Here is a 16,416-nt window from a genome sequence, read left to right on the forward strand (position 1 = left end):
CTTGCTGCTAAATTGTAACATATTTAGAGATGACTTTGGCATGTATGTACACTACATAATAATGATGTTATATCAGATTGAAGTTAAATCAGCTTAAAACTATATTAGATTGATGTCATTAACATTAAATACTTATGCTCATGCCTTTTGATAAATGTATGGCATTTAGTTTAGTTTGAAAATCTGATTAACGCTATAAATAAACAATGAATAACTATGAATTTTAAACAGAATTCTAGTCAAAGAAATACATTTGAATTACACAATATAATTATTTAAATTGTATACAGGCTTGTATTTTTAGTTGAAGGAATGTCATTCTAGCAACAGACTATAAATTCATATTAAATGAGTTTGGACAACTGGACTTTAGGTTATGACGAATAATGTTTGAAATGTACACCTATTCATGGAATCACTGAATAACTCAATGAGTTATAATGACTATTAATAAAAAAAAAAACTCAAAACAACAACAACAACAACAACATGCCCTTTGCCCAAATCTGTGGAGTGTTTAACCTTAAAGTCAACTTTAACTTTTCATTTCAAAATAAAAAATGTTTACTGCACAAATTTAAATGTCTTACTGTGTCAAATTCCCATATTAACAAATAAACATAAAAAATGTTAAGCATCCAACATAAAATAGATTTACAGTGTCTCAAACACAACTGAATATTCTAGATCTGATGAATCCAGGGATTCATTTATCCACAAAAGTCCAGTAAATTCAGGAAATTTAATTTCAATTTAATTAAGTTGAAGCTCGTGAATTTCACAAGTGCTTTTTGTGCTCAGGACGAATCAGATGGTCGGGAAACAGACTGGTGCGGTTCAGGGGCTGGAACTAGTGCATGACATACAACAATTAAATAGTAATAATAATAATAATAATAATATCACAAATTATAGTAAAACTTACTTTTATTGAAATCTTTCACAGAGCTAGTTGTGAATGTGGTGCACCATGCAATACTGCACAATGCATACAATGTAAGATTAAGACACCGTTACGACGTTAGTCTCTATGTGCGCGCACAAGTATGCTAGACACAGAAACAAAAGTCGTTGCCACAGTACCAATACAATAGCAGCCTCCTCAAGACAACCATTCTGTACATCTAATATTTACATAGTTTTGAACCAACGCATCTCGGGAAAAGACAGCTTCAGGACTGTGGAAGTGGGGGTGGGTGGGGGGGGGGGGGGGGGGGCTAAAAGACGATAGTCATTTGAGATGCAGACAGATTGAAGAACTTTCTTCAAGTTCGGGCCATCTCCTACAGAGAATGTGCATACACACCCTTTAATTTGTATTTTGCTGACTTTACACTAACCTAACACTCAGCCCCCACACATACACCTACACACGCAAACACGTGCACTTATTCATTCACTGAACCATTGGATCAACTTGTTTTAGCCTGTGCTACTAAAATGGCAGTGATTGATTACTGTCCAGAAAGGCCATTATTGCTCATCTGATCATATTTGTTCCCCTCCTCTGTGACACACAAACTGATCCTAAGCCATCCATCTGAGAGAGAGGTTCGTCCAAATAAATTAAAACTGTTAAACTCTCCCAACCAGACATACTGATGTGTCAAGTGCACACAACAAGGCATGGCACCTTTCAACAGGTGGCTGGTGATAAGTCACAAGGGAAAAGCGGACTGCAGAGAAATTGCTGAAAATAAATAAAACAAGTAAAATTCCATACATTGTTAAACAGTCCTTTAAATCCTCTTTGTCGTTGTAAAACTGTGACAGGTATTAGCCAGACTCTCTCCGCCTGAGACTGACACACAGATCCTCTTTGGCCTGATAAAAACGAATAATCCTTTCTCGTATTTCGCTTCGGCTAGAAAGCATCTGCATAATTGCAAAAGAATGCAAAAGTCATTCAGCATCTGCCATTCAGTATTATGTATTTCCATTGGATAATGTACAAGCCTGGTCTGCATGTCAGGTCCAGTGTAATGGTGCCCCCTACAGTCATGCACATGTAATAGCATGTATGGTCTCCTTGTGCTGAAGCAACACTTAAATAGTGTTGTTTACACACAACACAAATGATATCCATCCTGAGTTTGTTGAAAACGAATGTCTTCTCTGTGTATTTAAAACATCCACAGCATTTACAAAGGGAACGGGGGAATGGACGTATGTAAATGAGCATTTGATTGATCTAACCAGACATGCTTCAGTGCTTCACCTCTGAGTTGGGCCAAGGTCCTCAACAAGGCAGGATGTTTAACTTGGCTTTTCAGTCATATGTACTGCTCATGTTCTTCATTCACTAATGGCTCTTCTTGTTTTGGAGTGCTTGTGAGAGTGTTTGCATTATGTCAGATGAGAAAACCACATATCCATAGGTCCACAATCTGGTCAGTGTTGATCCAGCGCTGGTGTAGCAGAACAGTTTCTGCATAAAAACAGTAAGATCTGTTATACCTTATACAAACTACCAGGACCGGTTAAAGCAAGCTGTCCATTGCCCACGTCACTAACTTCATCCTCTAAAAGCCCTGATACATCTGCATTCGGAATGCTGTCATGATAGCTGCTGAAGCTAATGTTGTCCTCCTTCAGCTCGATGGTCCAGAACGGGGCGTTCAGCTTGCGGTTCTGGTATTCCCGGTAAGTGTACACGCCACCCACCACAGCCAAGAGAGCTAGCACAACTATGATGATGACGGCCAGGATGATGATGTTGAACTGGTTCCATGGGAGTGGAGTCACTGTGGTGGTGGTGGTGTTGGGGGTGGAGCTGCCCAGGCTGCTCAGCAGGCTGCTGGAGGTGGTGGTGAATTGTGCTGTAGCATTGGGGCTGGAGGTCATGGTGGTGTAGTGAAACCAGTGGGTAGTGGTTGAAGGAGTAGTGTGGATGACTATGTATAAGGCAAGAGAAAGAGAAGGAAAGTTTGAGAAAATATGCATCTAATGTAATACCACCTATCCAAAAACAAAAGTTAATTATTTATACTCCAGTGACTTTCTGGTGGTGTGGCGGACAGAGCAGTATTTCCTGCACCACTGCATATAAGTTGTGAATGTGAGTTTACAGTCTTGTACTGAATGTAATGAGATAAAAAGGTGGTGTACTGTAAAATAAAGGCAAGAAAACACATCTTTATAAAACACGTCTTAGTGGGCTGCATAAAAAAGAAAGAAAGAAAGAACGTTTATAGTCTAGTCTTATAGCCAGTATAGTCTTATTCACACATAAATGTCTCACAGTTCTTTTAATGAATCATTCAAAAAGAATTCTTCACTGAACTTCTGACTCACTCACCGAACTGCAAGTTATCATAACTTTCATCTCGAAATGAAGCAAATTTCACGTACTTACAGATATCACCCAAAAATGTAAATTCTGTCATTCTAAAAAAAGACTTTTAAAAATGAAAGGATACAAAAAGGTCATAAAGTTGTCGTAAAACAAATCCATATGAATTGAGCAGTTTAATCCAAATCTTGTGAAGAGATATGATTGCTTTATATGACCAAACACATACAATAAGGCACATCACATTTGGTAAAAATGGAAGTTCATGCACATTTGAACTTCCACTAATAACTAATAATTATATAATTATATTATAATAATTGTATTATAAATAAAATTAATAATTAAAATCCCCCCCCCCCCAAAAAATCTTACCCAGTTTTTAAACGGTAATGTATATTAAACAAGTCATTACATAAAAAAGCTTGTAACTATATTGTTCCATCTTTCCACCAAAAACAGTATTTTCAGATTTGTAACATTCCACACTAAAAGTTAACATCACTGCCAGTGAACACTAAAAAAATTGCCATATATGTTATAAATGAAAGATCGAGAGAACAAAAAAAGAGAATAAAGAAGGGTGAGAGCAGCAAGACAGTCCCATGTGGAGCCCTGATCTAGTGTAATGTAGAGAACAGATGCTGCACACTGGAAGAAGACTCACAGGCAAGAGCGATTCCATCTGTTCAGTAGGACCGACAATGTCAGACTGTATGCCGTGTACATGAAGACTGAAAACATACTTCAGCCATTCATCTGAGAAAACATGTTAGTTTTATTATTTATGTAATATTGTAGTATTAATTAATATTTAGAATTTGCTTTTATTTGTACATTTGTATTTTTCATTTTAATTTTTCATTTTGTGTTTTTGTTCTATATATATACATATAGCTTTAATTTATTTTTAAGTTTTAGTCATTTTAGTACTTCAACTACCGCTACTACTATACTTATTTCAGTTAGTTACCAAAGTACGATTTTTTTAAATTAGTTTTTCATATAATATTTATAATATTAATCACCAAAACTGGAAAGTTTTCATTTAGTTAACAATAACAACACTGCCATTATGGGTGATGGAAGATGCTATTTCAAAGATTTTTCAACCATTGTTGGAAAGTCAACATTTCCACATGGAGTCCCATTACAGTACCGTTATCAGCAGTGAATGGCAACATGGTTGTTCTGTATCAGCAGAACATCTGGATAAGGAGCTCAGACAGGCCAAAAAAGGAGGATTTATTATTGTTTGCTGAGTGGAAAGATTGACGAAAAGAGAGTGTGGATTTGGCTGACTTACTGAAGTGATAAATCATTCTTTTCTTCATCCTCTCTCTTTCATATATCCACCCTGCGGTCCTTGTTTACTGTTTGGCAGCCCGAGTCAGCCTGTCTATGGGAATGTATGATCTGTCCTCTTTACAGTACACCACTGATAGAATCAGGCGCGAACAGACGGATGTTGTGAGTCAGAACGCTGATCTGGGATTAGTCATTCTACAACACATCTTTTCCCACACTTAACATGCAAGCTCTTTTCAATCACCCCTTGAAATAGGTGATTAAAAATATTCCTTCCTGTTCACACAATATATACTATAAGGCTGGGTAACATCAATGTCTTCATGATGCATGCTATATTCAATACACTGCAATTCGGTTCACAACTGAAACTGCACCAAACGCATGAAAAAGTGTGTCAGAGAGAGAGAGAGAGAGAGAGAGAGAGAGAGAGAGAGAGAGAGAGAGAGAGAGAGAGAGAGAGAGAGAGAGAGAGAGAGAGAGAGAGAGAGTTTCAAACTCTCACCTGGTGTTCACTTCACTTTTCTTCATTACAAAGTCATGTAGAAGTGACTCTAACTACTGCACTGACAAATTATAGTTTTACAGTTACAGCTTCATCTTTAATTGAATTGTTAAAAATAATATAAATGAACACACACAATAATTTTAAGTACAGCTGCAATTTTGCCAACAAAAAAATAAGAGTAACCTGCGATATCAATCAATGACTGATTCGGAACAGCCCTAATATCCCTTTCCTGTAGCAAAAATCAATCCATTATTATCACTACAGTTTTTACGCATATTAGCCCAAATGTATAGTCTTTGGCTCTCACCTGTACGAGTGCAGTTCCTGGTGAGCGCGTCCCCCGTGAAGCCGTCTGCGCAGCGCTCACAGTGCGGGCCCGTGGTGTTGTTGATGCAGCTCAGGCAGTGGCCCGTGTCCGGGTGACAGATCCGAGGGGACAAGCGGGGGTCTCCGTTCCCGCTGCAGTTACAGGGAAGGCAGATGCTGTCGGCGTTGTAGAAGCCATCACTACACTGCTCACAGTTGGGACCCTGGTACTCCGGCTTGCACTGGATACAGAATGGCTGGCCGTCTGAGTCTAAACACATGTGTACACAAAGAAAGGTTAGGGTGAATTAGAGGAACCAGGAGGAACACACCTGCTGGTAAAAAAAATGTCAAGTAGGCATTTTTACTGAAATTGCCAAAGGACTTCTGCTATAAAAAAAGACATTTAGAGACACAGAGAGTTCATTTGACCACCAGATGGCAGAATCTTATAAGGATGCAGAAGGCAGTATAAAGGGAGACTGAGGTCTTTGTTTATATTAGCCGATATTAAGTTATCAGATGAACCTATCAACCTCCAATCATTCTGTAAAAGTGTTATCTCCTTTGCATTTGAGTGCAAACCAAGTTATCATCCAACTGGCAAAAACCGGGCTTTGAAAAGGTCCGTTGACTTAAGCTTAAGTGAAATGATGTGAAGACACCCTTCCCCATGCAAAAGTACTGCACAAAAGTCTTCAATAGCACATCTGCAACTAAAAGAAAGTAGTACACAAACAAACTGTACAGTAAATAAAAACATCCACTTTGAAACCTGCTTTTACAGGACGGCACGTACTGTAGATAAACATCTTTCTTTTTGTCTGATCACACAACTATGATGAAAATATATATAAATTTTACATTTGTCAGTTGTCCACTAGGAATAGTGCTAAAACAAAAGATAATATGATTAATGCATAAATGTTGTTTTTCCATTTCTAACAAACCTAACAAAAACGATCATGAACTTTCAGCTGTTCTGTATTCATAGGACAGAAATGTCACATGAAGGGTGAAAACTGAAAGTAGATATAGTGTGTATAGTGTGACCTGCCACTGCAATTAAACTGCTTGTAACCAAAAGAGACATCATAAAATCAGCATGACGATTATATGACTTCTGAGAAAGTACTGAGGAACTACTGATACATTTATAGTGTACTATACAGTGTGTGTATTCTAAAGTACTTGAATGCCAATGGTGAGACAGATTATTCTCAAGAGCAATATCACATCGTGAGACACTTCAGTGTCTGACACTAAGGAAATTAGTTGTCATCTAGTGCTCATTTGAAGTGATTACTTTCTGTGAAGAAATAAATAGGAGAGATGAACCAGAAGAGGCGATTTAATGAGAACAGCCTCAACCAAACATGTTTTTTTTTCTCTCTTTATTTTGGCATAATTAATTGGCGGGCCCAGACAGAATCTGTAAACCTTTTTTGCATTTTCTGCACTGATCTGGGGAGCACTTAGATACATTTTCAAAATAATAAAGTAACTAAATAAAGTCATATGGTATACATTACCATTCAAAAGTTTGGGGTCAATTATATATTTTTTTGTGTGTTTTTGAAATAAGTCTCTTATGCTCAACAAGGCTGTATTTATTCGATCAATTATTTTTTTAATTAATATGTTATCAAATGTAATTTATTCCTGTGATTGGAAAGAGCTGAGTTTTCAGCAGCCATTACTCTTGTCTTCAGAGTCACATGGTCCTTCAGAAATCATTCTAAAATGATGATGTGATTTAGTGCTCAAGAAACATTATTATTATTATCAATTTTGAAAACAGTTATATATATATAATTTTTACCCACCAGCATTTTCTTTTGCTATCTTTTGTAACAGTATAAATGTTTTTACTGACACCTTTGATCAATTTACAGTAATGCATCCTTACTGAACAAAATGATCAATTTCTTCAAAAGAAAACTGTACTGGCCCCAGTAGTGTAATGTACATTTTGAATGACAGGATAGCCTTAATAACAAATAAGGACATCAACGAATACAAAAGTAATCAAATGCATCCCTCCTACCATTATAAAACACACACACACAAGATTACAACAATTTTGTTATATTATAGCAAAAACAAATCAACAACACTGTGCTCATCCCAGAATTTCAAAACTAGGAGAAAGAATCGATTTTATACCCTGGCCCAATAAAGGGGAGGTAAAATAAAAGGAATATGAGAGAGAAGAACTAAGGAGTAGAAAGAAAGAAGAAAGGCACAGTTAAAGCAAAAACCATGTTGAGCCATACATAAAGAGCGAGCTAGAAGCAATAAGACAGACTGTATGCAGTACCTGCTGTGAATCAAATATATCTAGCAGAGAGGCAGTTTTTACATTACATATGGAGAAGGGCAGTGAATCAGGGAGCACTATGAGCCTAAATCCTATCATAATTTGCCCAGACTCAGCACTTGCATACAGTCGACAGCAGAATATAAAACCCAAACCTCCAGGCAGTGATGCACACCCAGGGACTACTACACTAGAACGACCAATTTTCCACATTTCTCAAGCATGAGGGCAATAACCATCATGGTAAGATAATGACACAAAGGACGGAGAGAGACTGAGGCAGAAAACAGCCCATTTAGATATACATCATCACGACAGTAAAACAGCCCCGTAGGGACAAAGAGCTTAAGCTCCTCTGAGCTCTCTCAACTTAAAACTATTATCCCAATACAGAATTAAAAACATTCACACAAGAGAATGAAACTGACCAGACTGAAATCAGTGTATACACACAGGCTCCTTTTGTTTGGTCTCACCTTTATGTATTTATTCCAAAAGGCACCAGCAAAAACTTGACAAAAACATCAAAACCGCTCAGCACAGCATATGTCCCAACATGTTACAACATACAAACATTTCCGGCGACACAAGATATGCTTCCTCATGTTGATGTGACTCGTGATGATAATGTCTAAAATGAGGCTAGCCAATGTTTAACCATCTCATAATTACATCACCAGCAGAAGCTTCTTTAGTGTGGTGGTGACTTTTACCTAGTCGTTTTTCCTGCGTCACGAGACGCACGCAACGTTCGACGCACCATCTCAAACAGGTATGGACATGCTCCCGGCTATAATTGTTCCAACAGTTTTCACACTTCCTGACCAAAGTGAGAATTAAAAAACACACACACAAATAAAACACAATGAAGAAATAGTTAAGAGTAAAGATAATGGTTAATTGTACAGTAAACAATAATTACACGGATTAAGTGAATAGAGTCAAATTACTCTTCTGCTCTCTATATTATATATGAAGACTTCTTGTTCTTCTTCTATATTTTCATGTTTTAAATATCTGCTTATTTTAACAGCTCACTGTGTATGTTTCACTCTCTCATCATCTGTCTATCATAAGGGGCGGCCAGGAAGAAAACAGCAGTGACAAATAACAGACTTTTTCACAGACGGCTGAATCAAAGCTGAAGCTCTGGTGGAACAAAGCTGGCGACTTCATCAAAATTATAGCAACTGACACTGCGTGGCAGATAACAAGCCAACCAGTGCTAGGTCATTTCCAATGCAAATTCAGCCAGCATATGCAAATCAAACATGCATTTCACTAAGGAAATCTAGCATTAGCAAGGAGAACAGAGAAAATATGTGCCACTTGTAAAGAAAAAATACAGAACAATTTGCTGAGGAAATTTCAGTTGCACTGTAAACACAGATTTTGTTTCTAATTAAACTTACGAGTGATCATTACTTATTTTATGTTTAGTAAAAACCTGCTATCATTACTAAACAACATTAGTTGTTTGTACTATTTAACTGAAAGATTCATTGCACTAATCAGGTTTAGCAGAGATAACTTGGTATGTTTAGTTTCATAAGGAAGGGGAGGGGCCAAATCAAAAACCTGCCTGGTCACGTGAAAAGACCCGCGTCTAACGTGCGTCCAAGGGGCTCAACACCTGGCAGGACAAGTATTGAGAATTGTATTGAGTATTGAGAAGCAGAGGGTATTGAGAATTAACAGAGGTTTAGATGTTGATGAATTATTGTTTAATTTGTAGTCACCATAATGGTGATAAGTGTTGGCTTTAGTTGGGCTCTTGCCCTTGACAATTGAACATTAGTTTTTCTCTGGCTGCTCTACCTGCGTGTTTAAAAGGCACAATTGATATAGCAAAAAAGCCAAGAGTATAGTGATCCAGTGACTATGACTGCATATTGATGTAGTCATCTATAAAGATTATAAGTCATCAGCACCTCATTTCATCTGTTTAATCTCTTATTGTCTGGGTCTTTCCATATGATTGATATGAATGTTAATACCACTCAACATGTTTAGTTTCAGCTTGTGTAAATAGTTAGGATTCCAAGTTAATATAACTCAACATGTTTAGTTTCAGCTTGTGTAAAAACTAAAGTGGTATAGGGCAACGGGTTTCCACGCGATTTGCGAGTAAAGTCAACTAATTCGGGTTAAGAGTGTGGGAATGATTGAATTAATATCTAAACACGCAAATGCCACTAAAACTAAGACTGTACCTCTTTTAATTTCTGCCTTAAAATAAGTGAGATGTTTACAGTAGCTGGAAAAGAAAGTCTTGGATGATGTCAAAAGCTTGGGACAAATAAATATAATACACGTGTACACACACAAAAGTTTGTGGTCAGTAAGATTTTTGAAAAGTTTCTTATGCTCACCAAGGCTTCATTTATTTGATCAAAAATACAGTAACATACAACAGTAATATTGTGAAATATTATTACAATTTAAAACTGGTGTCTTATTTGAATATACTTTAAAATGTAATTTATTCCTGTGATCAAAGCTGAATTTTCAGCATCATTACTCTAGTCTCCAGGGTAACATGATCCTTCAGAAATCAGTCTAATGCTGATTTACTGCTCAAAAAACATTTCTTATTATTATCAATGTTGAAAACAGTTGTGCTGCTTAATATTTTTGTGGAAACCATAATAATTTTTTTTTTTTCAGGATTCCTGGATGAATAGAAAGTTCAAAAGAACAGCATTTATTTAAAATAGAAATCTTTTTTAACAATATAAAAGTCATTACTATCATTTTGATCAACTGAATGTGTCTTTGCTGAATAAACGTATGAATTAAAAAACACAAACTACCTACCTACATACAGTACATTCAACAAAATATACAGAACATTAAAAGCTATTGTTTTTGAGATATTCAAGAATATGTTTAGAGAGCCATGAATAGATGTATGTTTCTTTTTAACTGACATACATAAATAATTGATAGAATCATTTTTCATTTACTGTTCGGCTGACACAACCAAAGCCCCTCCAAACTCCAGACAGATCATATAAGGTCCTTGTTTTCCATGAAACCTTACAAATAATGACTGACAGCTGGTTTGGAACAGACATTGACAATGGCATTTACATATTTATGAGACCTTCTGTAGAAGAAACCTAGTGAGAACGACCTAATGAAACTAAGGGGCACAATATGGTTAAATATGTACAGTATTGAAAGATGAAGACTTGCAAGATCCCTGAGCTGTCAAAAGAGAGTTTAATAATTTCATATTTTAAAAACTCATCCACCTAGTCATCAAACAATAATCACTACACGACTACATGAATTTATAATGGAAGATGTGAGAGCTTTACTTGCATCTAAACAAATCATGTGTGTGTGTTTTTGGAGACATCATGGGGTTTTGATTTAACAATGTACAACAGAAAGTGTCAAGGCTATTTCATGGTAACAATAGGAGGTACTAATAATGACTTGTTCGCCGTTCAGGACAATTGATCAGTCAGTCACTGAGACAGCATACATTTGTTAATTCAGACAGTGCTGTAAGCACAAACAAAGAATTATTGAAGCAAAGCAAATCTAGCCATTTACAGAGATGAAATAGCTGACTTCAGAGTGTTTGCTCTAAAAGGACTGATTTCAGAAAAGCACTTTCTTTTCCTGATGCAGAGATCCCAACCGTAATGAAAAAGCTTACTCATACACTCGTGCTAATACTCTTGTAAAACATAAAACAGATATAGGTGATAAAAGCGTTCAAAACTTAGTTTCTCACTGTGATGCCAATATGGATCAATGATTTTGATGACATCACTCTACACTTCAGCTTCTCGTCAGATTTTCTGTCCAATCAAATGCTCTCTAGAATCTGAAGCGTCCCGCCCCCTACACTATAAATAGACGCTGAAGCTGCGGCTGAAATCGGTCACTTGTTCACATAATAACTATTTTCTATGGTGAATAGCACATAGTGTACTATATAGGGGACGGGGAACGATTCAGATCAGACATTGTAAATATGCTTTCCATTGGGGTGAATGAAGTCTGGTTTCGCTTTAGTGTCACGCGAACCACAGCAGCCGCACACAGTCTGCTCCACTCCAGAGACCAGATAGCATAGAGTGGATCATTTACAAGTCGGCACAGACCACAAAACGTTTTGGACCCATTTGAATACTACACTGAATGCTGTATTTTAAAGTGATTTTGAGGAGATTAGGAGGAGAAACAGACTTTGCATTAGAAAGAGCACTGACAAGTAGAAGAGATAACACTGGTAACATAAATTACACTTTTCAAATTACACATCCTCAGCATGATTGTGCTCACTGTTTTGCTTAAATAACAGTTTCATATTAAATCTAAAGGGGAAATATATTAGATTGTGGCTGTCAAATGCGGCTTTCTTGAGCTCAACGGCTCTGGCCGAGCTGTGATATAAACACAACGCTATTGGCTATTTTAAAAAAGGGGAGGAGCTGCTTGATATGTCCCGTTCAGTCTTCCTGTTTCAGTGGAAATTGTCAACACATTGAATAACTCTGCACGTTTCAAGGCACTTCAGTAGGCCTTTAATATATTTCTTTTTTACATAGTAGACATTGTATAAACATTAAGGCACACAAGGCCATGTTATATTCTGAATAAAGTCATAGCCTACTTCATCGCTTCCACAAGAATAGAAGGAGAGCAAAGAATTAAAAAGAGTAGACACTGACGAAGTCTAAAGCAGTAAGAGCTTAAAAATCCACAGAGCCTAAAAATAGTATGAATAAAGGCTAGAGCAAAGAAAATGATCCGTTTTTTTTTTTAATACAAGCTGGTAGTTTACAATTTGAAATAGTAAGTGTAGAAGAAAAATCTGTAAACAAAACAAGGGGAACAATCAGAAATAAAGATAATGTGATAACAGAGGTATTAACAAACGGACAAGCAATAAACCGGTATGACAAAGCACAAATGTTATTGTACAGCCAGTACAACAATAACCTATATGTGCACCTTTAAAAAAACTTGCACACTTATATATTTATAAGTTTGTCAAATCAATTGGTGATTCATACCATCCATGCAATTTGTATATTAAATCAAGGAATGACAATATGAATCAGAAAAACTGGTAACCGGGTAGGTTTTCCAACACAAACTGTGTTTTCCTTTTTATTATGTGACTTAACCTATATGTCTTAATCACCTGTGCTACACTTACATTACAAATAAAGCTTACATTATAAACAAAAATGTATTGAATGTATGATTTTAACCAATATACACTACCCACTACAGTTTGGGGTCTGTAAGTTTTTTAATACTGAAAGAAGTCTTTTATGCTCATCAAGTCTGCATTTATTTGATTAGTTTGGTACAGTAAAAACTCAAAAATGCCTTTAGAAATAATTTAAATAAGATGATGTAGTGCTCAAGAAACATTTAATATTATCACAGTTGAAAAAAAAAGTGCTGATTATTTTTGTGGAAACATTGCTACATTTTTTTTCCAGGATTATTATTATTATTATTATTTGAAAAATGAATGTTTTGTAACAACATAAACTGTCACTTTTAATTGAATGCATCCTTGCTGAATAAAAGTTAATTAATTAATTATTTATTTTAATCTTACTGACCCCAATTTTTTTAAAGGCAGTGTATAATAATATATACATTTTGTATTAAAAATGATACAAAGACAACAAACAGTTGTGCAAATATAATGCACATACAAAGAGAAAACATTTTTCATTTCTTCTCTTTCTGAAGATGATGTAGCTAAGCACTGTACTTTATATTTTGTTAGTTGAATTTTCTACTGTGGACTGCCTTAAACAAGAAACAACAGTACTTTTAATACTATGCGACACCATGGGAATGAAAAAATGAATATATTTACATAAACACTCAACATCAGTGTTAGCTGTGATGAGATGTAAGCAAAGAGCTTCTGGCTGTGAGTGCTGAGGGATGCATCCAGACTGTAGATGACCATGGACACAATGAGAGGAAGAGAGGAAGAGAGAAAAAGAGTCCCTGAGCACCAGCCGGACGGTGACTAAAACTTAACTACATAAATCAAACAGGAGTTGTGTTATGAGCTGTCTGCTGTTTCCTCTCTCTCTCACTAATACTGAATATTGAGTTGTTTGGTTTCATGTGTCACTTTAAATTTGATATCTGAAAATGTGACATCACACCACCTCAGAGCTAAAATATGTAGTGTTAATAATGACATTTATGCCGAGGGCACTTGATAAGTAACCATACTGGCATTGATCCACAACACTTAAATCTTTAAAGAGCTGTAAAAGGCTCACCAAAACACAGGTTAAAAGGTTTATCCTTTATTTGGTTTATGGCATTGGCACTCAGCGGTTACATACAGTAGGAGTTTCTTATTTAAAAATATAGCTTGTGCAAATAGTGTGCAAATGGGTGCAACAACTGCTTATTACACCTGCAACCCACCTAGTTTGGTGCTAACAATTGATTCCTCTTTTGCATCATGCACTTGAACAGACACATACACACAAAATTAGAATGTAAAGAATTGAGAAAGAAATCGGATATGTATCATTCTATTGGATCCGTGCATTCGGTCTTAAAATGACAGCAACCTACAAATACTGGCTGTCATTCATGTTAAAGGGGTGGTACAATGCCCCTTTTTAAAATATGTAAAATAAGTCTCTGTTGCCCCCAGAGTGTGTATGTGAAGTTTTAGCTCAAAATTACCTCACAGATAATTTTGTACAGCATGTTAAAAGTTGTCCCTTTTTGAGGGTTAGTAAAAACGCGCCGTTTCGTGTATGTCCCTTTAAATGCTAATTAACTGCTGCTCCCGACATAGAGGGGGGCTTCAAGAGCTTGTGTGTTAGCAGCTCCTGATTACCTCACACAGACAAGTACTAAAATGTCAGAAACTGTTCTGCCTTTTATGTTTAAACTGGAGTCGGACAATCATGGAGAGACTCAAGAAGAAGTGACAAAATGTAGAATGCAACATGACGTTTCTGAATGGTTAGTTGATGAATTTATGTTGCTGAAGTGGAGTTAACTATCTTCAAGTCATTGATTAGCATATTCTGTCATGATAATCTATAAATCGCTTGTGTGGGAACTTTTGTAAGATGCCTACATAGTGACATGCTATTGCATTTGTGTTACGTACTGAATTGCATGTGAAAAGACAGACGCACAGCTTGAGCAGACTCACAAATGATCAGCTTTACAACAACAACAACTCTTCCTCTTCTCAACATGGACTGCGTTCCTGGGGGCGGGGTTTATGTCAATTTTAGGGTTAATGATGTCACTAACCTGGGAGGAATGTCGTGTAGTCCCTACCAGCCGTTTGTCGTAGTCCTTAAAAAAACAATTTCTTTAAAAGCAAATATCCTCCTTTGCTTTGAACTTTGAGTGTAGAAACTTTGCAGATGTTGTTTATGCTCAAACAGCAACATTACACACTAACTAAAGTTAGAAAAGTGAAATCATAATCAACCACCCCTTTAATCAAACAACAAAACACAGCATTAACAAAGATTTATATTTAATTTATACAGTCAACACTATAGTGTTATTTTACATTTCGTTTTTTTTTTTTTTTTCAGTATCATTAAAATGATTGAATTTCATAAAATGTTTTAAATATTAATACACTTACTTATACAAAAATAAGCTAATTTAAAATAATAAATAAATAATTTTTAAAAAGCATTTTCGGTTTCAGTTTTCGGGTGTATCCTTAATACAGACACTTAAAAGTCTATAAATTAAAATAACATATAGCCAAATATGAGCCTTTACTGTTGTATAATATTGGGAATATTTTAGCAGATTCACGCTCCATTTAAATGCGGTTGTCTGTCCTGAAACTCTGCAGTGTATAGGCTATGTGGCAGTTGCTCCTCTTGGCAGCATGAAAAATAAAACTTTTATTTGAATTGCGAATAGATTATACACAGAAAGTGAGCAAAGAGCGCTCCCTTAATGACTGAAGCTGTCAATCACTTCAGTTGCAGCGAACAAACGCTGTGCTCAACGCTGCAAATTGCGATCTAATTAGAAACCTTTGACGTACATAGACAACAGAGCGTGAAATACAAATAAGCACAAGACTGCTTGAAAGCAGCTGCTTATCAGTGGGTACTGAATTGAATCGAAATAGTCTTGGCTATTGGAACCGCAGCCCGCCCATGCCTATTGATTCCCGACCCGCACCGCAAATGACCAAGTAAATATTATTCCACCCGTTACATCAAATATTAGTAGTTCACCCGTCAGGTACCTGCAGGTACCCGCCTGCGTGCAGGACTCTGCCTAGAGCTACATCAGTATTTCTCTATTCTAAACCTTGAACCACCTTCAATCACAGCGGCAGAGATAATGCCGCCCATGGTGCAGTGCAGGATGTAAACTAATGATCTAAGCCATGTGCTCTGCTCTTGTGTGGAGTGACCTTTACAGCAGCACACGTGTGAATTAATCACTTCCATCCTTCTGTTGGTGCTTTGAAATTATGGTATATTTCCATTGTTTAGGTCCCAGTAAAACACAGTTTTCCCCATTAATCTCAATAGAGATGTCCAGTGGGTCTGCAGTGTAATCTAGAGGCCGGCAGACAATACATTCAGCTCTGCAGGGAGCTTTGTTAATAAAAGTGTGGCCTTGATGGGTAAATGGGGAATTCATTTAAAACTGGTGTGCTCC

The 16,416-nt window shown here is 36.5% G+C and overlaps 1 protein-coding gene across 1 annotated transcript in view; it reads right to left on the bottom strand.

The window, feature by feature from the left end:
- Nucleotides 1-911: 911 nt before the first annotated feature.
- LOC311294076 (multiple epidermal growth factor-like domains protein 9) overlaps nt 912-16,416 on the bottom strand; it is a 95,842-nt gene continuing 80,337 nt past the window's right edge. Inside the window, exons 5-6 of the mRNA XM_084414737.1 lie at nt 5,419-5,688; nt 912-2,894 (exon numbers count right to left, since the gene is read on the bottom strand). Of these exons, the coding sequence (XP_084270863.1) occupies nt 2,452-2,894; nt 5,419-5,688 (713 nt within the window). The 3' untranslated portion in view covers nt 912-2,451. The remainder of the gene's footprint in view (nt 2,895-5,418; nt 5,689-16,416) is intronic.

The sequence above is a fragment of the Rutilus rutilus genome, assembly GCF_951802725.1.
Source record: "Rutilus rutilus genome assembly, chromosome: 7".
Classification (NCBI taxonomy): Eukaryota; Metazoa; Chordata; class Actinopteri; order Cypriniformes; family Leuciscidae; genus Rutilus; species Rutilus rutilus.